Genomic DNA, 23,262 nt, shown 5'->3' with positions numbered 1-23,262 from the left:
CTGGATTTATGGACGGGCCTGCAGGTTTAGTCGCGTTGAAGGTGGTGGAAAGGAACAAAAAGAATAAAATCCGAAGGTAGCGTGCTTGGGACCGGGCAAAAAGTAATGGACTCTAGGTTCAGCTTGTTTGTATCCCTGGAGACGTGGTTCTATGATTTCTTTTGTGGGTGTGCACGCGCGCGTGTGCGTGTGTGTGTGAAAACAGAAGAAATGGCACCCGGCATCGTGTTAAAACCATTTTGAAATACAGACACAAAACACAATCTATCCTGCCCCATGAAAGAGACAGCTAGCTATACATGGAATGGAACCATACGGATTGAAGCTTCTGCACTCGTCTCTTAAATCTAAGTGCTGTCATGCTATGTCTTGTCCAGTCAAAACTTTCAAAAAGTTTTCAACAAAACCAGTAGGTGTAGACTGTGTAGTTATTAAATTTGATTCGGACAACAAGAATTGAATCCAGAGTTGGAGACGTTAATTTATTTTTATAAAAAAAATAAAAATGAATTCCTCTCAATCTCTCGCAAATTGATTATCTATTTTCTGGTTCAGGTATTGCCATCGTTGAGTGAGAAGCATGATGAGTTTATATTTTTATTACAAGTTAATTAAACTTTTTTATAATAGTTTATTCACGTAGATCATTTATATTTTTATTATAAGTTAATTAACTTTTTTTTTGGTTTTTTATATAAAAATTATAAATATAAATAAAAAACTTATACATGAATTTAGTTAACTAGATAAAAAATGATCCACCTGAATAAAATAGAAACAATTGATAATAATTAAAAGTAAAACTAAAAAGAATAAGAGATAAATATAAACTAAAAAATAAATATAAATCAAATATTTAATCTTGTAATGAGATATATAATTGATTATGTTTATTTAATTTATTTTTTAAAATTATTTTTTATTCAATTAAATAGTCATAGAAATAAATATACATAAAATTTATTAAATATAATAAAAAAATATTATACAGTGTTGCATGTATTATCTGTGTGTGTGTATGAAAGTAGAGTTGATGTACATAAAAAAAAAAAAATAGATGAATCGTGGTGATATTTTCAAAAACTAAATACATGAAAAATAGTTATAAGAAAAAAATTCTATTAAAAAAAACAAAATAAAAAATTATAGAGGAGGGGAGTTAATTGAAACATGTGTTAAAAAATATATTTTTAAGAAAACATGTGTTAAAAGAAGGTATCAATTAAAATAAAATCAAAATATGAGATTAAAAAAATAAAAAAAAAGGACAATAATAACCTAGCTATCACAAGCGTGATTTAATGAAATAAAAAAAAAACAAAATGATTCGAGTTATACTCTCAACTAGACTTAATAAATTGATTTTATTTTAATTAAACAACAAAATATAACATTAGTATATTGATATATTTTAAGAATAAAAACATCACAATAACTTGGATAAACAAGCATTTAAAAGTACAAGACCAAATAAAAATCAACAAAGAAACCACCTCGAATCAATTGAAAGTAATATGATAGATTTATAACCTAAACAATAAAGAGTGAGCCACCCTGGGCTAACTCATAAAACTCATGGGTCAAGTACTGAGATGTAAATAATATGGTATAAAAAAATTTAAAAACCCACAAAATCAATAATTTTAAAAAATAATATCAAACAATAAAATTAAAAAACAAAACAAGCTGCAAAAAACATTGACTTGTATTGACTTCTCAAGCTTGTCACATGGGTTATTGGATCATAAGCATCATATATGGAAAACCATAGAGGTCTTGGCAAGTTAAGCATCGAATGATGAAATCAAGAAAAAATATTAATTACACAGTATTTAAAATTAAAAAAAATATATAACTAAAAAAAATAATTGAAAAAAAACCCCTAGAAAGCAACCCATAAATCTTTATTGGAATGTTAAATTGAAAAAAAAAACTTTAATTAAAGAAAAAAAAGACTAAATCAAAACACAGTAATACACCATAAATTTGGATTGAATGATAAATTTGAAAATCAACAAAAATTTTACAAAATAATTATAAAAAAAATTACAAATCAAAATAATAAATACTAATTTAAAAAAACATGATAAATTGAGATTGAAAGACCAATTTTTTTAAAAAATTGTATTTTTCTTATGTAAAAGAATCAATAATAAAAATTAAAAATTAAAAAAATAATGATTGAAATTAAAATATTAAAAAAAGAGAGGATTAACCTACAGTGTTATGGAAAAAATAGAGAAAATAAGATAAAAAACCTCATGAATGATAAACTATTCTGTTATTATTTGTATATGCCAACCAGAAAAAGAAACATGATAATATTTTTAATGGCATGATAACATAATAGATTTGACTACTAAGAGATGCTATACACTTGGAAGAATAAACAACATATATCAATAAATTTTTATATTTAAATACAAATCAATGATGAAGTTGCCCTCCATAGTTTTAGAGTTGAAAAAATCGACTCATGCGAAAGGATAAAAAAATTATCCGAGACATGATTTTTTTTTTAATTTTAAAAATAAAGATATCATTTCATTATATTTTAAAAAAATATAAAAACCATCAATCAGCAAAATCATCTTTTATTATTATTTGGAAATAATCTAATTATTTTACTATTTAGAAAATGTGGAAAAATTCACATACTCCATATATTATTTTTGTTGATGAATTGACTATGAAAAAAATCAAATTACCCCAATATTATATTTTTTTTTTCAAAATATAAAAAAATAATAATTTAATTGTTACATCAAATAGTAATGAACATGGATTTTGGATTAAAATGGAATTATTTATAACATAGAATTTTAAAAATTACTTGAATTTTCCTATAATAAAAAATAGACTGAAAACAAAGTACATGTTTGATCTTTTCATTTCAGCTTATAAAAATTACAAAGTACATCCGAATTTTTTTCAATTCACGAATAAAATAATTCATGAAAAAACCTCACTTCAAATCAACACCCAAACATAATAAAAAATCCCCGTTACATATGTATCCAATTACCAATCCAACACCAAACAACTCAAAAAATACCACCCCTATCCCCACCATTGACTGCCAGCAAAGCAAATAAACTCACACCCGCAATCACTTGCACGCTGGCCCCGTTTTTAAATCCACTATTTCCTGCCCCCCCTCCCTCGGCCGGAATAGTGATCGGCGGATAAGCTGAGTCGGGACCTGGAGGCTCCCTGTACGGTGGAGGGGGCGGCTGATTAAGACTGGGAGGCAATCCAAGGCCACGACTAACGTTGATATCAAAGGCCAATCCATGCTGGCATTGAATGCCATCACTAGCATCAGAGAAGAAATAATTCGGACCTTGAATAGTCAACGGTACAATCATGGTCAACGCTTGATTAAAAACCATGTTGCCTCCATTGTAGACGAAGGTATCGTTATAGGAGGAGTCATCGATTGAGCAGTTTTTGAATGTTGTCAGATTGTAGGTCTAGATCACCGTCTGATTTGAGCTCGTTTTGAAAACTGAAAAAGAATCAATTTAACAAACACTTGGAAAAAGTTCACGCGCGCCTTCACATTTGGAAATTCGTAGCTTACTAAGATAGTCGCCGAGATTGAAGGTTTGGGAGGCAGCCCAAGAGGAATAGTTAGTGGCAGCGGCGTTGGTGGTGGAATTGAAGAACCAGCCGGCATTATCACCAACGGTGTGGTTGATGTATTTAGTGGGAGGAGCCTGTGTTGTGGCGGGGGGGGGGGGGGCGGCCATAGTGATTAGATGCAGAAAGGTAGCTCCGGTCATGGCCGTTGGCTGCTGTACGATGAATAATTTACTTGCCTGGGGTAGAGTACTAGGGTGCAAGTGGACAAGGTATGAATAAAGGACTCGGAGTGTACCGAGTCAACAAAGCTTAAATACTGAAGAGCGAGTCTGGTAGAGAAGGAAAGTGGTGGGTTTTAGGGATCGTGATTTCACCTGAATATGAACGGAACGGATGATGCCGATATTATCTGAATTGATGAATATTTTTTTAGGTTTAATGGATAATAGATTGAGTATTGTTATTGTCAAATTAAACTAGAAATCAGCCCGAGTAACCTAAAATATAAATTCATATCATATAAATATATTTATTGAGTTTTTAATTTTTTTAATACAATATATACATATGCTAAGAAAATCGAGGACCATCTCTAATCTCAACAAATCATTCTTTGTTCTCCAATGATACTATTTAGGTTTTCTAGCCCAAATATCCAAGGCCTAGAATTTAGACCCAAAAGCCCATGTTTTCACTCCATGATTCACCTAGGACCAGAAACCCCTGAATCTAATTCGACAACCCATCTCTCCCTAGCCCGAAACAAGGAAGTTCTTGCCTCTTGGTCTTTTATACTTCCCTGCGTTCTCTCTCCCTGTTTTAATATTATTATTACATTATTACATCCTCGACAGGAGTAAAAATTTATTTCGCTTCACGTAAAAGGTAAGCAAAGAGAACAAAGATTTTTTGGCTCAAATAAAAAAGAAAAGAAAAGAAAAGGAAAAAGCTCAAAAGAAAATAATTGTTAAGTCGTTAGTTAATTAATTAGTTAAACCACCCCTTTGCCTTGCGTTGGTTTTTGACTGGGCTTGCTAAGTCCACCTTGTCTCGCGCGCTCAATTCGGCTCCCCTCTCGTCTTCTCAGATCATTCTCTCTTTAATTTTCATTCTCTCTTATTTCCTTTTAAAAATAATAATTAAATTACTACCAGTATACTTCTCCCAAATCGAACCAGACCGATTCTTTTCTCAAAGGTAAGATCGATTTCTTATCACATTTTCAGCTTCCTCTCTGTTATTTCAGTAACATTTGCGATTTTTCTCTGATCTGATCTGAGCTTGCTTATTTATTTATTTTACATCTCTTTGCTGGATTTTGATATTATTTGTTATGTGTGTGTGTAAGAGAGAGTTGTTTGATCGATTAAATGGTGATTAAAGAGATCCTGAGGTGATTATTCAAGTGAAAAAGCAGATTCGTGTGTAAATACAATTTACTGAAATAAATGTATGTGATTTTGAAGTTTAGATCCCGCTGAATTTTAAATATTAGAAAGCATTTGAGCTAAATTTTTTGCAATTTACGTTAGCTAACTTCGCACTGTAGTATTTGTATTGTCTAGCATTGGTTTCATGGATTGAAGTGGTATTCAATTTTGAATTTTCTTCTTTCTGGTTAATAGGATCGCTTGCGGTGTGCAAGTGTGTTTTATTTAAAAGAAGTGTACAATGGAAGAAGAAGAAGAAAAGGAGTTTGGACAAAGTCTTAATATTCGGGAAGTAGATGGTGCTGTAAAAGAAGATAGTGTAGGAGAATCTCGTCAAGGGAATGTAAATGTGCTTAGTGGTGGTCAAGAGGAGATAGAACATGAAAATCCAGTTTATGATAGGCTTGATTCTATAGATATTGAGGATGATGACGATGATCAGTTTGAACTTGTGTCCTTAAAAGAACAAGAAAGGGGTCTTGGTGAGTTTGCGGTTGGTAGTATTGATTCAAACCGACCTTCGGATTCAGAGAGTGAGAGATTCTCGTTTGATAGGTTTGGAGAAGTCTCTTCGAATTCATACAGTAATTATGGTGCTGAATGTGATTCTTCTCCTACCATGGAGATTCAACATGATCGCTCTGTATTGAGCACTGGGCCTGAGAGACAATCTGGTCATGCAATTAAGCAGTCACACTCATCAACCAGTCTAGATTCTGGTTTCTTTATGGATGGATTCTCTCCAACCAGTTCACCGCAAAAGGCTAAGCCAAAAGTTGCAATGCCAAATGTGTCCCCAGAGTTATTGCATTTGGTGGATTCAGCTATAATGGGAAAGCCTGAAAGCATGGACAAGCTGAAGAACATTGTCAGTGGAGTTGAGAGTTTTGGAAGTGGAGAGGAAGCTGAGGGCATTGCTTACTTGGTTGTTGATTCCCTTCTGGCTACAATGGGTGGAGTTGAAAGCTTTGAGGATGAGGATCATAACCCTCCTAGTGTGATGCTGAACTCCCGGGCAGCCATTGTGGCAGCTGAGCTTATTCCTTGCCTTCCTTGGGTAGGTGACAGTGAGATTTTCATGTCCCCTAGGACACGAATGGTTAGGGGGTTGCTCGCTATATTGCGGGCTTGCACAAGGAACAGAGCTATGTGTTCTATGGCTGGTTTGTTGGGAGTACTTTTGGGGACAGCAGAGAAAATATTTGTTCAAGCTGGTGGGTTAACAGAACAGATGGGATGGGATGGGACTCCTTTATGCTACTGTATCCAACACTTAGCGGGGCATTCACTAAATGTTGTTGATTTGCATAGATGGTTACAAGTAATTACGAGAACGCTTACTACTTCATGGGCATCTCGCTTAATGCTAGCGTTGGAGAAGGCAATTGGTGGAAAGGAGTCAAAGGGACCATCATCTACTTTTGAGTTTGATGGTGAAAGCTCAGGTTTACTTGGTCCAGGAGAGAGTCGCTGGCCATTTACCAATGGATTTGCTTTTGCAACATGGATCTATATTGAATCATTTGCAGACACGTTGAACACAGCTACTGTTGCGGCTGCAATTGCTGCTGCTGCAGCAGCCAAGTCAGGAAAATCATCTGCCATGTCAGCTGCAGCTGCTGCCAGTGCACTTGCTGGTGAAGGGACAGCCCACATGCCTAGATTGTTCAGTTTCTTATCTGCTGATAATCAGGGCATAGAGGCTTACTTTCATGCTCAGTTTTTGGTTGTTGAAAGTGGTAGCGGAAAGGGAAAGAAGGCATCTTTGCATTTCACTCATGCATTCAAGCCACAATGCTGGTACTTTATTGGTTTGGAGCATATTTACAAGCAGGGACTGATTGGGAAAACAGAGAGTGAACTGAGATTGTATATTGATGGATCCTTGTATGAAACTCGTCCTTTTGAGTTCCCTCGGATTTCAAAGCCACTAGCATTTTGCTGCATTGGGACAAACCCTCCTCCTACAATGGCTGGTTTACAACGACGTCGTAGGCAGTGTCCTTTGTTTGCTGAGATGGGGCCTGTTTATATCTTTAAGGAGCCAATCGGCCCAGAAAGGATGACACGCTTAGCTTCTAGAGGAGGGGATGTGCTTCCTCATTTTGGTAATGCTGCTGGGCTTCCTTGGCGAGCTACAAATGACCAAGTTCGAACTATGGCAGAGGAAAGTTCACTTTTGGATGCAGATATTGGAGGGTGCATTCACCTTCTTTATCACCCCAGTTTGCTCAATGGGCGTTTCTGTCCCGATGTTTCTCCTTCTGGTGCTGCAGGTATGTACATTTTGAAATTATTTCTTTTCCCTTTTCATCTAGTTTTGCTCTGTACATGCCATGGTGCCTGTTGCATCATTATTTGTAAGAGGACTTAAATCTCTGAAGATGCACGCCCAACCCCCCCACACCCCCCACCCTAAAGAGCTTCTCTCTCTCTCCACTCATTTTTTTGACCAATTGTTATGTTTCACTATAACAAATAACTGAATGAGGAGAGTTAGAAGATTGTTATTTTCTTATCTCCCTCCTCTCTCTCTTGTTATTCTTATCATCTAACCAGTTAAACCCAGTTTAATTGCCTCCTATCTGGTTCACTATTTTATTCCTAGATTCGGTCCTAAATCACCTGACAATAAGTATTATGAATTTTATTTAGCTGAGGGCTACAACATCAATTTTACAGAAACCTGTGATGTCTTCTTGTGTATGGCTGAGGCATCCCTTTTTTATGATACCCTGTATAATCTAGTCTCATATATGTTACTTCTTAAATTTTCTATTTGTGTCCATTAAGGTATTCTCCGACGGCCAGCTGAGGTTCTTGGACAAGTCCATGTTGCTACACGAATGCGACCGGTGGAGGCTTTGTGGGCATTGGCTTATGGAGGCCCCATTGCCCTACTTCCTCTATCAGTAAGCAATGTGCATAAAGATAGTCTAGAACCAGTACAAGGAAATCTTCCCATAACCTTGGCCACAGCTACTCTGGCTGCTCCTGTATTCCGGATAATTTCCATAGCTATTCAACACCCTTGGAACAATGAAGAGTTTTGTCATACCAGAGGTCCTGAGGTTCTCTCAAAAATCTTAAATTATCTTCTCCAAACTTTGTCCTCATTGGATGCTGGGAATCACAATGGAGTTGGAGATGAGGAACTTGTTGCTGCCATTGTCTCCTTGTGCCAGTCCCAGAAACATAACCATGCACTCAAAGTGCAGCTTTTCACTTCACTGTTACTGGATCTGAGAATTTGGAGTTTATGCGACTATGGATTGCAAAAGAAGCTACTGTCCTCATTAGCAGACATGGTTTTCTTAGAGTCATCAGTAATGCGAGATGCCAATGCTATTCAGATGCTGCTTGATGGCTGCAGAAGATGTTATTGGACAGTTCGTGAGAAGGATTCTGTGAATGCTTTTTTGTTGAATGAGGCAACACGTCCGGTGGGTGAATTGAATGCGTTGGTTGATGAGCTCTTAGTGATCATAGAACTTCTAATAGGAGCGGCATCTCCTGCGGTGGCTGCAGATGACCTCCGTTGTTTACTTGGGTTCTTGGTTGATTGCCCTCAACCTAATCAGGTAGAGTTACTATATTGAACATTGTTTTCTGTTCATGTTCATATATGTATCGGTTGCTTCAGCAATCTGTGTTTACCCATAATTAACTTGCATGATTTTGTTATGTTTCTCTCTGTTTTTTTAACCTCCTATTCTAGAGCAATAATCATTGTTATTGGCTTGCCATGTGGGTTTTTTGTGATCTTTTCCTGCATTTTTTTTAAAAATAAGATTCATATATCCATAATCTCGCTGTATAGACATCATATATTATATGGCCCCTTTTAATATTTCATGGCATTCTCTATACTGGCCACTTGTTTATAAATCTATCCCAAATGACTCCTGCAAAAATCTTCTTCAGGTTGCCAGAGTTTTGAATCTTATCTACAGGCTAGTCGTGCAGCCAAATACAGCCAGAGCTCACATGTTTGCAGAGTCATTCATAACATGTGGTGGTATAGAAACCCTTCTTGTTCTGCTTCAGCGAGAAGCAAAAGCTGGTGATCATAGCATTCCAGAATTGGTGGCAAAGAGCGAAGATAGCTTACCATTTCAAGAAACTGAACTAGATATTGGTAATGGTACTTCAGAAAGAAGTCAGAATGATGAACAGGAAAGGGATTTGACTTCCCAGGACAAAGATTATGAACCTGAAGTTTTAGACAGTACTGGTGGTGGCAGTCCTGTCACCACTTCCCCTGGCATGAAAATTGAAAGGATGTCATCTGTTTCGGAAAATCCATCTACTAAGAATTTGGGTGGTATAAACCTTTCTATTAGTGCCGATAATGCAAGGAATAATGTTTACAATGTCGATAGAAGCGATGGCATTATTGTTGCAATCATTGGGCTAATAGGTGCTCTTGTAACTTCTGGGCATTTCAACTTTGTTTCCCATGCATCCTCTGATACTGCTAGCAACTTTTTTGGTGGTGGCCTGCATGATGGAAGTGGTACAATGTTTGATGATAAAGTTTCTCTACTACTTTTTGCACTACAGAAGGCTTTCCAGGCAGCACCTAATAGGCTTATGACTACCACTGTGTACACAGCTTTATTGGCAGCCTCGGTATTCTTTTCCAGTCTCATCCATTCCTAAGAATGTGTTCATCAAGGATTAGTTTTGTTTTATTGAAAATATTTATTGTCATTGCAAAGTAAAAATCCATAAATGTTTCCTTATGATTTCAAATGCAAATCCTTGTAATTCAGTACTTTGGCTTTTCAGATTAACGCTTCTTCAACAGAAGAAGGGCTAAACTTTTATGATTCTGGACATCGCTTTGAACATTCACAACTTCTGTTGGTTCTGTTGCGGTCTCTGCCTTACGCGTCCAGAGCCTTGCAAAGTCGAGCATTGCAGGTATTTCTATATGAGCGAGTCATATATGTTTCTGTGCATGCATTTTTTGGCTTCTCACCATCATTGTTGAACCATATTTGTTTCTGGTATATATAATGAAACAGAATGAAGCTTAATACTTGCCCAAGTTGTGCATGCTAAAATTGAGTCTTCGCATTGTTTGTTGCCTCAGTGTTGTTATCAGTAAAGGCTACACAAGTTAATCTATGATGTTACTATGCTTTGCAGATTTACCTTTTAGTCTCCCCTAGTTATATAAGAGTTCTCCAATAGAGGGAATTTTCAAACCTTAAGCTGGAGATGCAGTAACAGCTGGGGTTTTCTTGAAATAGTTGGAAATTTTAAGTTGGAGACCAGATGTGGATTAATGCGAGGGAGTGCTTATTTTCAATCATTTCGAATATGATGAGAAGAGGGTGGGAGATGCTATCTTTTATTTATTGAATCAAGTGACAGTCAAGAAGTTCTCTATTATATTATTATTTTAACAATCATTTTAGACAATCAGATTTAACAATGAACAATATGTTCTCTAGTTTTTGGAACTTAGATATTGGAAGATACTGTAGGATGTGAAGCTGAAGTGTTATAATTGTCAATCTATTTTTTGATTGTCCATAAGACAGTGCAATGAGTTTGTTCTTGCAAATTATAGTGTGTTTCTCCATACCCCTAGGTGACCAGCTAATAGGAGTATTGAATCATTCAGTTGGTGTCAAATGGATAAACTTTTAGTTTTATTTCAGTCAACATGTTTATGCATAATTATTTTGTGGATTCTTATTTCTACAACAAATATTTTATACCAAGTGTTCGAGAAAATGCATAATGCTAAATTGCTAGAAGTAGCCATATTGGATCTCCTTTGCAAATAGTTATCCTGATACAATAAGTTGAATATGTAGTTTAAATTCTCTATTTAACCTCACATTTCTAGTTTTCCTTATCAAGTTCCCCTGTTTTTTGTTTAGTTTCTGAGCTGCTGCATTCTATATGATTTCAGGATCTGCTGTTTTTGGCTTGCAGTCATCCAGAAAACAGAAGCAGTCTGACAAAAATGGAGGAATGGCCTGAGTGGCTTCTAGAAATTCTAATCTCTAATTATGAGGTAACATTATCGAACATCATTCTTAATTTGTTTTGTTTAATTGTTAGGGGCGTGGCACGTAGTTAGAGTAGGAGGATTTCATATGTAATAGTCTTTAAATTAATCTAGCAAACTTTTGGGGTCATAGTTTGACTCTTCTTACTTGTAATTTCATGTGTTTTAAGATGGGTGAAGACAAAAATTCTAAGTTGGCAAGCTTGGGAGACATAGAAGACCTCATACACAACTTCTTGATTATAATGTTAGAGCACTCAATGCGCCAGAAGGATGGTTGGAAGGTGGGTGTTTATCCATCCTTTTCTTATAATTATATGACTCTATTCCCAGTTGGAAGATGGGCTCTGTGGAGTTTAGTCTTGACATCCGGCATTTGATATTAATTGCATGGCCATTATGTTTCTTTTCTCTATCATTGATTCCAATCAAATATGTTTATTGTTTCTTCTGCATATCTTGGCGTTCCCTGCATTTGACTTGAGTTATTTAAGCATCAATGTGGAATCAGCTCATGCATTGCAGAATTTGAAATGATATCCTGGAATTAGATTCATAAATTATCAGCATCGTGACAGTCGCAATATACTGAATTCTATTGACTTTAGAATCCTGGAAGTCAGTAATGACATCAAAGTTTTCTTTGGAATTTGATCTTCATTCTTACTAGTGGTTTTAAATCAAGGACACTATTGCTTTGTGATTGCGGACATATGGCCATTACATAACCATGGCTGTCAATAATTGCCCTTATGTGACTGCTTGAAACGTACTAGAAGTGTAAATTCCTGTTACATACAGTATGAAACCACAGCTGTCAATGGTGCTTTTTATGTGGCAGCTTGAAAGTACTGCTAGTGTAAATATCTGTTACACACACTGTTATAAAACTGTAACTGCTCATATTTTCTACTTGCACTTGTGTTTTATATGCTATACCTTTGCTTATATGTGTTGCTCTTATTAAATCTGTTTTGAATGGATGTGTTCCCTTCAAACTCTGCTCATATCAGCTTTCATCTCCTCCTTACAGGATACTGAAGCTACAATTCATTGTGCAGAATGGCTTTCTATCATTGGGGGATCCAGCACAGGAGACCAACGGGCTAGGTATTCCATTATCTTACAGGCCTTCTTCTGGGAATTTTCCCTTTTCTGCTCAAATTGGTTTATTCTTTTTTGAGTATCAATTGAATTCATGAACCATGATTAACACCATGTTGGCTTATTCAAACTCTAATAATTAAAATGTTGGTTGACTCAAAGTCTGATAGTATCTTTTATTGTCTCCTAACGGGTTTCAAATGAGTTGATCCATTTGGTGTTTACTGAATTTTCTCCTAGTGATTACTGACTGTACTACTTGGACCACATGGTACTTATCCAGATGTCTATAGAATTCCCAATTGAGCATCATGCTAGCTTTATTTGATATTTAAACCTTTGTTGTAATCCATTAACTCTGAGCTACAGCTGCTATTACATTCTTATTGATGATATCTCATAGCCAATATTTCTCTCTTTTTGGTCAATCTTTTTCATCATTTGAAGACGTGAAGAATCACTACCTGTATTTAAAAGAAGGCTCTTGGGTGCATTGCTAGACTTTGCTGCTAGAGAACTGCAGGATCAGGTAACTTTTATACTTTTCTGCTCTTTAGGAATATTATGTCAGGTATTCTGGATTTCCATTTTGGATGAGTCTTCAAGTGTATAAAAAGTGTAAATAGATGTGACCTCAAATCGAATAAGCATTCTAGAGTAACACCAAAATCTAAAATTGAATCTGTCTGGAAAATGTGCAAAGTGAGTGCGAGTAGAGCGGGACAAAACTTCCAATTGCACGCTAAAGCATTCATATGAATTCATCTGTATTTGATTTCCATTTTAGTTTTTATGAAATCTATTTTATTTCATTTTATGAATTTGGCATCAATTGGAACCCAGTTCATTCGCTCAGAGTTCTATCTATGATCTAGTAGCATGCGGTCCAACGATAATGAGACCTAGCATAACCATGACCGACATGAGTGTTAACATTTACAATAACAACAAACTTTCCTAACCAACAATTTGGCCTAGCATGGTGGGCAACATTCTGATCACAGTGACTTTGTTATTTGTATCCATTTCAAAGACATTTTGGGTAGGTGGAGAGCTAGAACCATATGTGGCCATAGTGAACTTTATATTTACCGTATTTGCATTGTATGGCACCATTATTGCTGCTTGATTACTTGAAACTCTGAAAAGATAAATTGTGAGAGGATAGGTGCACTCACATTCACATCAAACTTTTATTTTGCTGCAGACTCAAGTAATTGCTGCGGCTGCTGCTGGTGTTGCAGCTGGGGGTTTGCCACCCAAAGATGCTAAGGTGGAAGCAGAAAATGCTGCTCAGCTTTCTGTGGCACTGGTTGAAAATGCTATTGTTATTTTAATGCTTGTTGAAGATCACTTGCGATTACAAAGCAAACTTTCTAGTGCATCAAGCGTTGTTGACAGTTCACCACCTCCACTTTCTCTTGAATCTCCCCTGAATAATCACTCTAGTTCCCCAGCATCAATTGGTACTGATTCACTTGAAGCTTTGGGTGATCGCAGATATAGTGACTCTGGGGGCCTCCCTCTTGATGTATGTATATCTTTTCCCCTTCTGCTTGGTTTCTAGTCATAGCTACTGGCAGCAGAAGAGCTATGAATTTTATGCTGTACTTCTCAGGATGTTTTGTTTGCGCATCTATTTTTTTTTTCAGTTAATAGAATTTAAAAATTTCTATTTCATACACTAACACGGGACTTCCTAAGCTCCTTGCTTCAATGGCTGATGCAAACGGGCAAATTTCTGCGAGTGTGATGGAACGTCTTACCGCAGCAGCAGCAGCTGAGCCTTATGAATCTGTTTCATGTGCTTTTGTGTCATATGGGAGCTGTATGATGGATTTGGCTGAGGGTTGGAAATTTAGGAGCAGACTATGGTATGGTGTCGGCCTGCCTTCAAAAACAGCTCCCTTTGGTGGTGGCGGCAGTGGATGGAAATCTTGGAGGTCTACTTTAGAAAAAGATGCAAACGGAAACTGGATTGAACTTCCTTTGGTAAAAAAATCAGTTGCCATGCTTCAAGCTCTATTATTAGATGAGTCTGGACTTGGTGGTGGTCTTGGTATAGGTGGGGGATCTGGTACTGGAATGGGTGGAATGGCAGCCCTATATCAATTATTGGACAGCGACCAACCATTTCTATGCATCCTCCGTATGGTGCTTCTTTCTATGAGAGAGGAGGACAATGGGGAAACCAGTATGCTCATGAGGAATGTAAACATGGAAGATGGGACGTCGGAAGGATTTGTCCGACAAGCTGGCAGCACCATTTCTTTAGAAAACAGTGCTCAAATGCAAACGAGACAACCACGGTCAGCTTTGCTGTGGAGGTAATTTAAATGCTTATCTTTCGACTTTTTTTCCTCCAAGTTTCTTATAAAATAACAAACTTATTTTCTATTGGATTTAAGGAATAGAGTGCGATTTTTACTATGGATATGTTTATGTTTTCTTATAACCACCTCTTAACACCATGCTGCCTGAGAAAATTGAAAATGTTTTTATGGCTTATATCTCTAGAGGTTCTTCTAACAATATTTTTTTTTTGCATCAAACACTTTTATTATAACGTTTATGGCCACATTTTTCATTTACTTTTCTGGTGATTTAGTTCTCTTCACATGAAGCAATGCATATAAGTTGTGGCTGTAAATCATCATTGAACACGAATAGGGAATTACTTTTAAGAATAATTAGGCACGTCATAGCTGCAACATACAACTGGGGAACTCAATTAAGAAACCAAGCTATTTGATTGTTTATACTGAAATGGATAGCACCTGTTCGTATGCAATTATTATAGGTATTCCCATCTCTCATGAGACTTGCTCAAGTCAACACCGACTTGGGTGGTGCTTTTTTGCATGTCACAGACATGAATGTTTTATTTCAGTATGGTTTTTGTTGTTGTTTATTTATAGTGTATACTAGATCATTGATCTGCTTTACGTTGCGAGTTGGGTTAAATTTTTCTTGAGGGTAAAAAAAATTCAGATATTGCTAATTTTTTTTCTAATGGAAAAAAATTTAAAAATTTAAACAGTATTGGAGTTGACTTGTTATGACCCGATTGACTTTGCGGGTTCAAAAGCAACCCGGGCAACCTATAAGAATATAGTTTGATAATTTTTTTTTTTAACTAACAACATATTAAATTGACTTAGGTCAATCCGAGCTAATATGTCAAATTCACGATCCGGATTATGAGACTATGATAACCCCATAAAAAAAAAATCAAAATAAATTATGAAGTCTAATTCTAATCAACACAATGTTGAAGGATGAAATTGAAAAAAAAAAAACCCTAAAAAACGACTTAAGTTAACTTGTCAAACCCGCGGTCCGGGTCACAAGACCGAGATAACTTCATAAAAAGCAATTCAAAATAAATTATGAAGTTCAATTTCCAATCATCCTAGTGTTGAAGGATGATAGTAAAAAAAGAACATAAAAAATGAGTCAATTCACAAAATTCATGACCCGGGTTATGAGATCGAGATAACTTTATAGAAAAAAATAAAAAAATTAACATGATTTAATTCGGGTTAACCTGTCAAATCTATAACGTTGGTCATGAGACCGAGATAACACCATTAAAACAAATTATTAAACTCAATTCTCAATTGACTCTGCCGGACCTAATGTTGAATGATAAAATTTGTAAAAAATTTAATTAAAAAAACACATAAAATGAGCCAAGTCAACTTGGATTAAGCTATTAAGTATTATTCCCGATTCATTAGACTAGGATAATCTAATAAAAAGCAAACCCAAATAAATCATTAAGCCTAATTCTCAATTAAACACAATATTAAATGATAAAATTGGAAAAAAAAGTCAATTAAAAAAAAGAAAAAAATCCAAGTCAACTAGGTTAACTATCAAACTTGCAACCTGGGTCATGAGATAAGAACAACCTAATAAAAAACAAATCCAATGTTGAAAAATTCGTGATCAGAGTCATGAGATCGAGATTACTTCTTAGAAAGAAAAAAAAAAGAGACTAAATTTAACCAAGATTAAAATGCCAAAGTTGCGACCCTAATATGAGACTAAGATTTCTTAATAGAAAACATATCAAAACAAATTATAAAGCTTAATTCTCAATCGATAAAATGTTGAATGATGAAGTTGAAAAAAAATTCAATTAAAAAAAAGTACAAAAAACAACCCGAGTCAACTTAGGTTAACCTGCTAAGCATTATTCTTAGGTCCTGAGGTTGAAATAAACTAATAGGAAGTAAACAAAACAAATTATGAAGCTGAATTCCCATTAAACCAATATTAAAGAATGAAATTGGAAAAAAAAGTTAATTAAAACAAAGGAAAAAAAACTCGAGTAAACTAAGTTAACTTGTTAAACTCATGATCCGTGTTATGAGAGTGAGATAACCCAATAAAAACCAAATTTAATATAAATGAAATAAAAAAATGCATTGATAGAGAAAAAATCAAAGAAGAAAAACACTATTCTAATTAATAGTGTTTTGTGAGGAGGGGTACTTAAAAACCCCTCTTTTAATTTTTTGTTAATTTTGCCTGGGTTTAGTAGGACTGTAGAGTTCACAAATGGCAAGAGCAACTAGATCATCTAAAATAGGCATTTAATGTTTTTCTGCTAAGCTATACAAAACATTATCAGTTAATTTACCATACAGCTCATATTTTGCTTCTGCGTTTCTTTTATAGAGTTCTTCCACCCTTCTACAGTTTTTGTTCAGGTTTTCACTAACCAATATAGGTAGTTGATGATTTAACATACAGCTCATATTTTCCTTCTGCTTTTCTTTCACAGAGTTCTTCCACCCTTCTACAGTTTTTGTTGAGGTTTTCACTAACCAATATTGGTAGTTGATGATAATAAACAGTTTAAATACTTGCACGGCAAAGTGAGTCCTGATTTCCTTAGGGGTGTAAGAAATGTCATTGTTTTCCAGTGTGATTAGCTCTCTCATTAAGTACGGGTGTGTTTGCTTGTGCTTCCTGTTCAATCTCTTGTCTATTCAAATTCATTCACTATAATGTATTGCATAGGTGCTCTTTTACTACTACTTTTACATTGGTTTATGTTCTCCTTTGGTCCTTAGCATAATTTCTTTGGCTGTTGTTCACTTCCAAGTGCTATTGGTATGCGATTCTTGAACTAATTTTCATTATCTATCTACAGTGTGCTTTCACCTGTTCTGAACATGCCAATTTCCGATTCAAAAAGACAAAGAGTGTTGGTTGCGTCTTGTATTCTTTACTCTGAGGTTAGTTCTGCATAAAACTGTCTTGCTATGGTATATCACTAGAGTATGGATGTAATTATTTCCTCCTGTTATCCATTCCGATCTTCATTTGTATCTGAGATCTTATTTAAGAGGTTTCTTTTTCCCGCCTTCCACTTGGTCATGCAGCTGGATGCTGTGGTTGTATTCATTTATGCTGATTTCTTTTATGGTTAATTTAGGGTATCATGTATGTCGCAGGTATGGCATGCTGTTGGCAGAGAGAGGAAACCCCTTCGTAAACAGTACCTTGAGGGTATCTTACCTCCATTTGTTGCTATGTTGAGGAGGTGGCGGCCTCTTCTAGCTGGAATTCATGAGCTTGCAACTGTTGATGGTCTAAATCCTCTTGTTGTTGATGATCGTGCTTTAGCTGCTGATGCGCTACCAATAGAGGTTATTGAGCTATAATGCACGTTGTCTTTTGGTCAAATTATACCTGTTCTGGATGCTTTTTTGATTGATTTGGGAACCATCGTTTTTCCCCTGAAAAAATGCAACTAGTGAATATGCTTACTTTGTCTAGTTATTTTTGTGCCTCTGTGTTTTTTTTTTTGCTTGAATTATCTGATGCCTTGCACCATTTTATGCAAGTTGCCATATTCTTGTGCACCATGCTAATGCTTGTTTTTTACAGTCCTTTGACAATTGTATCTGCTGATGTGTTTGGAGGCTAAATTTTTTACCAATTTTGCATCCCATGCCAGAATGCATATGAAGTGTTAGGTATCATGGGAAATTATTTTTAAGGCACTTATTATGATTTAGAATGTTAGGAAATGGAAGAAGATTGGGCAGAAGTATATAATTGGAAGTAAATGTCTGTTGACCATCTCTAGTGTGAGTGCATACCTGAAGTGGTCTTCATTGCCAAGTTCTGAAGTTCACAGGTTATTATCTGTTGCTAGTGCCTTATGACTTGATTTCTTTCTGAACCCAGTGAAGCACGTGCACCATTTATTTGTCTGTTGTTGTTACTGATCTTTGCATCTCTTTCTTGTTTTTTTTTTTTTGAAATTATTATATGTTCTTGTTTAGATGTTTCTTAACCTTTGATAGCCAGCAGCTACAATGCTATGTTTTCCATTCTGCTCAATTTTTTCTTAGAAGTCTTTGGTGGTGCTCTAAAAAAATATAAAATAAAAAGCATTGGTATTGCTGCATTGTGTCATGGATTTCAATCAATTTTCTCCAGGCTGCACTCTGCATGATTTCTCCTGCTTGGGCAGCTGCTTTTGCATCACCACCAGCTGCGATGGCATTGGCGATGATTGCTGCTGGTGCTGCAGGTGGGGAAACCCCTGCTCCTGCTACAACCACACATCTTAAGCGTGACTCTTCCTTGCTGGAGCGAAAAACTGATAGACTACATACTTTTTCAAGCTTTCAAAAGTCGTTGGAGGTGCCTAACAAAACACCAGCTCATCATAAGGATAAGGCTGGTGCAAAAGCCGCTGCCTTGGCAGCTGCACGTGATCTTCAACGCAATGCTAAGATTGGTTCTGGACGGGGTCTTAGTGCTGTTGCAATGGCCACCTCTGCACAGCGAAGAAATGCTAATGATATGGAGCGTGTTAGGAGATGGAATACTGATGAAGCCATGGGAGTTGCATGGATGGAATGCTTACAACCAGCTGACACACGATCAGTCTATGGGAAAGATCTCAATGCTCTATCCTATAAATTTATCGCAGTCCTTGTTGCAAGCTTTGCCTTAGCAAGAAACATGCAGCGATTAGAGGTTTGAGTCGTGCTAGCTATGTATTCTCATTTCTTGTATAACCTTCAGGATCAGTTATTATTATTTCTTTGCTAGGTGGACAGGCGTGCTCAAGTTGATGTGATATCTCGTCATCATTTATCTAGTGGAATCCGTGCTTGGCGCAAACTTATACATTGCCTGATAGAGATGAAGAGTCTTTTTGGGCCCTTCGGGGACCCCTTGTGCAATCCTGAGCGTGTATGTTGTGTGAGATAACTTATAGAAGTGTATTACACTATCAAAACCATTTGGCATTAATATATTTTTATCTAATGTTTTAATGTTTATCTGTTCTCATATTAAATTTCTTATATATTATGTAGAAGAGATTCTTTTCTAAAAACTGCTGTTACAATTGTGTAGGTTTTCTGGAAGCTAGATTTTATGGAAACTTCTTCAAGAATGAGAAGATGTTTGAGGAGGAACTATAAAGGGTCTGATCATTTTGGTGCTGCTGCTAATTATGAGGATCAAATTGAGATGAAGCATGATAAAGGAAATGTTCCTGTTCTGGCAGCAGAAGCAATATCAGTGGAAATACTAAATGAAGATGGGGAACATGCAGAAATTGAGAATTTAGGTGTTAGATCCTTTGATACAGAGCAGGGTGGGGAGAGTCAGCTGAGACTGTCTGGAGCAACTGATCAAAGTATGCAGCCTCCAGCAGAATCTAGTGACACTCAACTAGCCAGGGACCAGGATTTGGAAAATGCATCGGCAGTTGCACCAGGTTATGTGCCCAGTGAACGTGATGAAAGAATCATTCTTGAACTTCCATCATCTATGGTCCGGCCACTGACAGTTATGCGAGGAACATTTCAAGTAAGCTCCATGAGACTAGCATGTCATTCTTTTTTAATCATCCACCAAGTTCTCTCTTTTTGATGTTTTTAATCTTACATTTAGGATGTTATTGTCCTATAATTTGTAATTATGTCACATCAAGATCCTAAAACACCAGAAGCAAATAAATTTTGTTTCTGATGAGGAACACATGGAAATTAAATTCACCCACTAAGGGCTAGTTAGGTTTTTGCGAATTTTGGAATATAAGGACATAGGACACTTTATTTTAAGAAACCCTGGGATTCATGCTTGCTGATTATATAATTATGGTGGAAGATCATGGAGGTGATTGATACAAACTTAGATGTCATTTGTGGTAATTTTCAAGCCCAGCCTGTAGTTGAAATGATGCCAGTTCATGTGAGATGTGGCCCTATGATCCTTTTGCAGTGTTCAATGGTGGAAATGGTCTTTGATTTGTAAATTTTGCTTACAAAACAACTCTGATTTCTTTACGTTTCCCTGCTCGTAGTGTGTGCCATTATGACACGTGACATTCAATCTTCTTGTTTCTGCTTAATAAAAGTTGCTGCTAAGCCTTCTCCTGCTTTCAACAATAGGAATGTAGAGCATTTTGCCTGTTTCCTTTTTGAGAACATGAAAACAGGAAACTCTGACATTTTACAAGGAGCTGTTAATCTGGATGTAGTTACTGAGCATATGAAGCAATTGTTTCTTCAGGTAACTACTAGGAGAATAAACTTTATAGTTAATACCACTGAGAGCGATGCTGATGGAATGGTATCTTCTGAATTGGGAGTCCAAGAAAAGGATCACAGTTGGCTGATGTCTTCCCTCCATCAGATTTATAGCCGGAGGTAAAATTTATTGGGCTTTTATTAGTTTAACTGGACCTTTTTTTTTTAATTCAAACAAATTAAGAATCTTTATTATTTATTTATTTTTGAAGATGAACAATTTGAGTGTCTTATATTCCTATGCTGTGTTTGGTTTGTCAAAGGAATGCAACTGTAGCATGTAGGCAGGTCAGAGCTCGTAATTTTAACTTGAGTCATGACAAGGAAAGATAGCCACTATAGCTTACCAAAAAAAGGCTGATATTCTCTTTTCTTTTGTAATATCTGGGATTGCAAGTTGATTTGGTTTAATGGGTTGTCTGCTGGATGACTAAAGGACTCTCTTGGTCTTGCCAGCTGCTAAATGGTATTATATTTGTTCTGGGTTCATTTGTTGTATTAGCATTCTAGCCTGATATGCAAGAAGGTAACAAGAGGTTCATGCTGTTAGCTTTTATTGAGACTCTTTATCCTTTTGTTTTTCAACATGTGACACTAGAGTATGTGCGGTATAGTTGAGTAATGCTTATCAGAGATAATATGATTTTGGAGCAATGTTTTCTGAAGCACAACCATGATCTTCCCTTTTTGGAAGGATTTGTGTTTTATTTGCTTTTCATTCCTGACCTACTGGGATAAGGAACCTGCTGTCGAGTGATCACTCCATAAAGCTTTTACCTTCTCAGTCTTGCCATATACTGTCTGGTCATGACATGGCCTTTTCTGGTCATGAAATCACTGTGCTTTCTCAATTGCTGATAACTATAAAATTTTAGATTTAGAAGACTTCAGGAGTCATGCTCGGAGTCAATTTTCTGAATTTTTTATGCCAGCAGGCTTTCTATTGTATGCATCTCTCAATAATGTTAAATGAATTCTGGTCTCACTGTGTACTGACGTTAGTACAATATCCAAATGTCTGCCCTCCATCCCAGAAATCGGGCTGTTTAGCTGGTGCGATTCTGGGCTTACAGACATCGGAACTGTGCATAATAACCTGTGACATATGCCTTTTGTTCAACTTCATATGTTGCCTGGCTTCTAGAACTTTACTCAACCCATTTGTTGACCATAAGGGTATCTTCTGGTATCATTTTATAGGCATGAACTTATTGCACTTATGCAGATAAATTGTTATATGGTATTGCAAGTTCATAATATCATTTTGTTCAGTTCTCATTTGTTCTACTCTCATCTTCATCCTAGTTTGCTATCATCCTCTCAGGTATTTGCTAAGAAGAAGTGCTCTGGAGTTGTTTATGGTTGACCGATCAAATTTCTTCTTTGATTTTGGGGTATTTCACTTGAAACGTATCTTGAACATTTTCTCTGCACCAATAGAATTCTGTCCACCAGCCTTGACTGTGGAATAAATTTTTGGTTCCTGTTTTTTGGTCCCTTTAGAGCACCGAGGCACGAAGAAATGCTTACCAAGCTGTAGTTCAATCAAGACCTCCTCATTTGAATAATATTTATCTGGCTACTCAGGTTTTGCAAATTTCTACCTTACTATGTAGTTATTAAAAGATGTGTGCATGTGTGTTTTTTTATGCCTGTTGGATGTTTATTTGTCTTTTCCATTATATCATGAAAGCTGCTTGCTTTTTCCTGTTGTAGAGACCTGAACAACTTTTGAAAAGAACTCAACTTATGGAACGTTGGGCAAGGTGGGAGGTATATACTCAAATTCATTTCTGTAATATTGCAAGTTTCATTCACATTTGCAACATTAATTCAGAATAATGACAAGTTTAAACACAACCATTATGCAGATTAGCAACTTCGAGTATCTAATGCAGCTCAATACTCTGGCTGGGCGTAGTTATAATGACATCACTCAGGTATGTATTTTTGTTGGCTAATTTCTTGTTCTAGTGTGGAAGGTTGTGCATATTATCTCTAAATCATTTTTTGTTTCCTTGCAGTATCCAGTTTTCCCTTGGGTTCTTTCTGATTACAGTTCAAAAAGTTTGGATCTTTCTGATGCTTCTTCTTATCGAGATCTTTCAAAGGTGACATAACTTGAATTACTCTTTCAATTATTTTATAATTGCACTGTCTGCTGTCATTATAGCAGGATATATACTTGCAGCCTCTTGGTGCTTTAAATCCTGATCGGCTGAAAAAGTTCCAAGAGAGATATTCTAGCTTTGATGATCCAGTCATTCCAAAATTCCATTATGGTTCTCATTACTCAAGTGCAGGGACTGTAAGTTATTTTTCCCATTTAATCTTGTGAAATCAGTCCTCCCATCATAGTTGTATATTCACCTTTAGCTGTGCATTTCTGTTCATGAAGATTATTCATTTCTTTTGTTTTTCTGTATCATGAATCTGGGATATTCGTCACAAAATTTCTAAAATCAAAGTGGAGCATGTTGGGGAATCAAAAAGAAGAAAAACCAATTTGGGAGAGGGGGGGGGGGGCACTTTGTGCTAAAAA

At 36.1% G+C, this 23,262-nt stretch overlaps 1 protein-coding gene and 1 long non-coding RNA gene across 2 annotated transcripts in view; one reads left to right on the top strand and one right to left on the bottom strand.

Annotated features, from left to right (window-relative positions):
• Window positions 1–2,969: 2,969 nt before the first annotated feature.
• On the bottom strand, window positions 2,970–3,925 carry LOC105132772 (uncharacterized). The gene is made up of 2 exons (XR_843643.1): window positions 3,584–3,925; window positions 2,970–3,508 (listed from the first exon to the last, which is right to left on the bottom strand). It is a non-coding gene; the product is annotated as an uncharacterized LOC105132772 (long non-coding RNA).
• A 626-nt stretch (window positions 3,926–4,551) lies between these two features.
• LOC105132766 (WD-40 repeat family protein / beige-like protein) overlaps window positions 4,552–23,262 on the top strand; it is a 26,379-nt gene continuing 7,668 nt past the window's right edge. Inside the window, exons 1-23 of the mRNA XM_011036440.1 lie at window positions 4,552–4,782; window positions 5,211–7,291; window positions 7,809–8,596; window positions 8,940–9,647; window positions 9,807–9,941; window positions 10,945–11,049; window positions 11,214–11,327; window positions 12,077–12,153; window positions 12,595–12,676; window positions 13,355–13,678; window positions 13,852–14,474; window positions 17,312–17,396; window positions 17,616–17,810; window positions 18,610–19,155; window positions 19,231–19,374; window positions 19,540–19,998; window positions 20,704–20,840; window positions 22,045–22,114; window positions 22,224–22,307; window positions 22,437–22,493; window positions 22,592–22,660; window positions 22,745–22,831; window positions 22,912–23,028. Coding sequence (XP_011034742.1) covers window positions 5,257–7,291; window positions 7,809–8,596; window positions 8,940–9,647; window positions 9,807–9,941; window positions 10,945–11,049; window positions 11,214–11,327; window positions 12,077–12,153; window positions 12,595–12,676; window positions 13,355–13,678; window positions 13,852–14,474; window positions 17,312–17,396; window positions 17,616–17,810; window positions 18,610–19,155; window positions 19,231–19,374; window positions 19,540–19,998; window positions 20,704–20,840; window positions 22,045–22,114; window positions 22,224–22,307; window positions 22,437–22,493; window positions 22,592–22,660; window positions 22,745–22,831; window positions 22,912–23,028 — 7,041 coding nt within the window. The 5' untranslated portion in view covers window positions 4,552–4,782; window positions 5,211–5,256. The remainder of the gene's footprint in view (window positions 4,783–5,210; window positions 7,292–7,808; window positions 8,597–8,939; window positions 9,648–9,806; window positions 9,942–10,944; window positions 11,050–11,213; window positions 11,328–12,076; window positions 12,154–12,594; window positions 12,677–13,354; window positions 13,679–13,851; window positions 14,475–17,311; window positions 17,397–17,615; window positions 17,811–18,609; window positions 19,156–19,230; window positions 19,375–19,539; window positions 19,999–20,703; window positions 20,841–22,044; window positions 22,115–22,223; window positions 22,308–22,436; window positions 22,494–22,591; window positions 22,661–22,744; window positions 22,832–22,911; window positions 23,029–23,262) is intronic.

This window comes from Populus euphratica, unplaced genomic scaffold (assembly GCF_000495115.2).
Source record: "Populus euphratica unplaced genomic scaffold, PopEup_1.0 scaffold2.1, whole genome shotgun sequence".
Lineage (NCBI taxonomy): Eukaryota > Viridiplantae > Streptophyta > Magnoliopsida > Malpighiales > Salicaceae > Populus > Populus euphratica.
The sequence above is the reverse complement of the archived record's forward strand: the minus strand, read 5'-3'. Positions and strand labels throughout refer to the sequence as shown.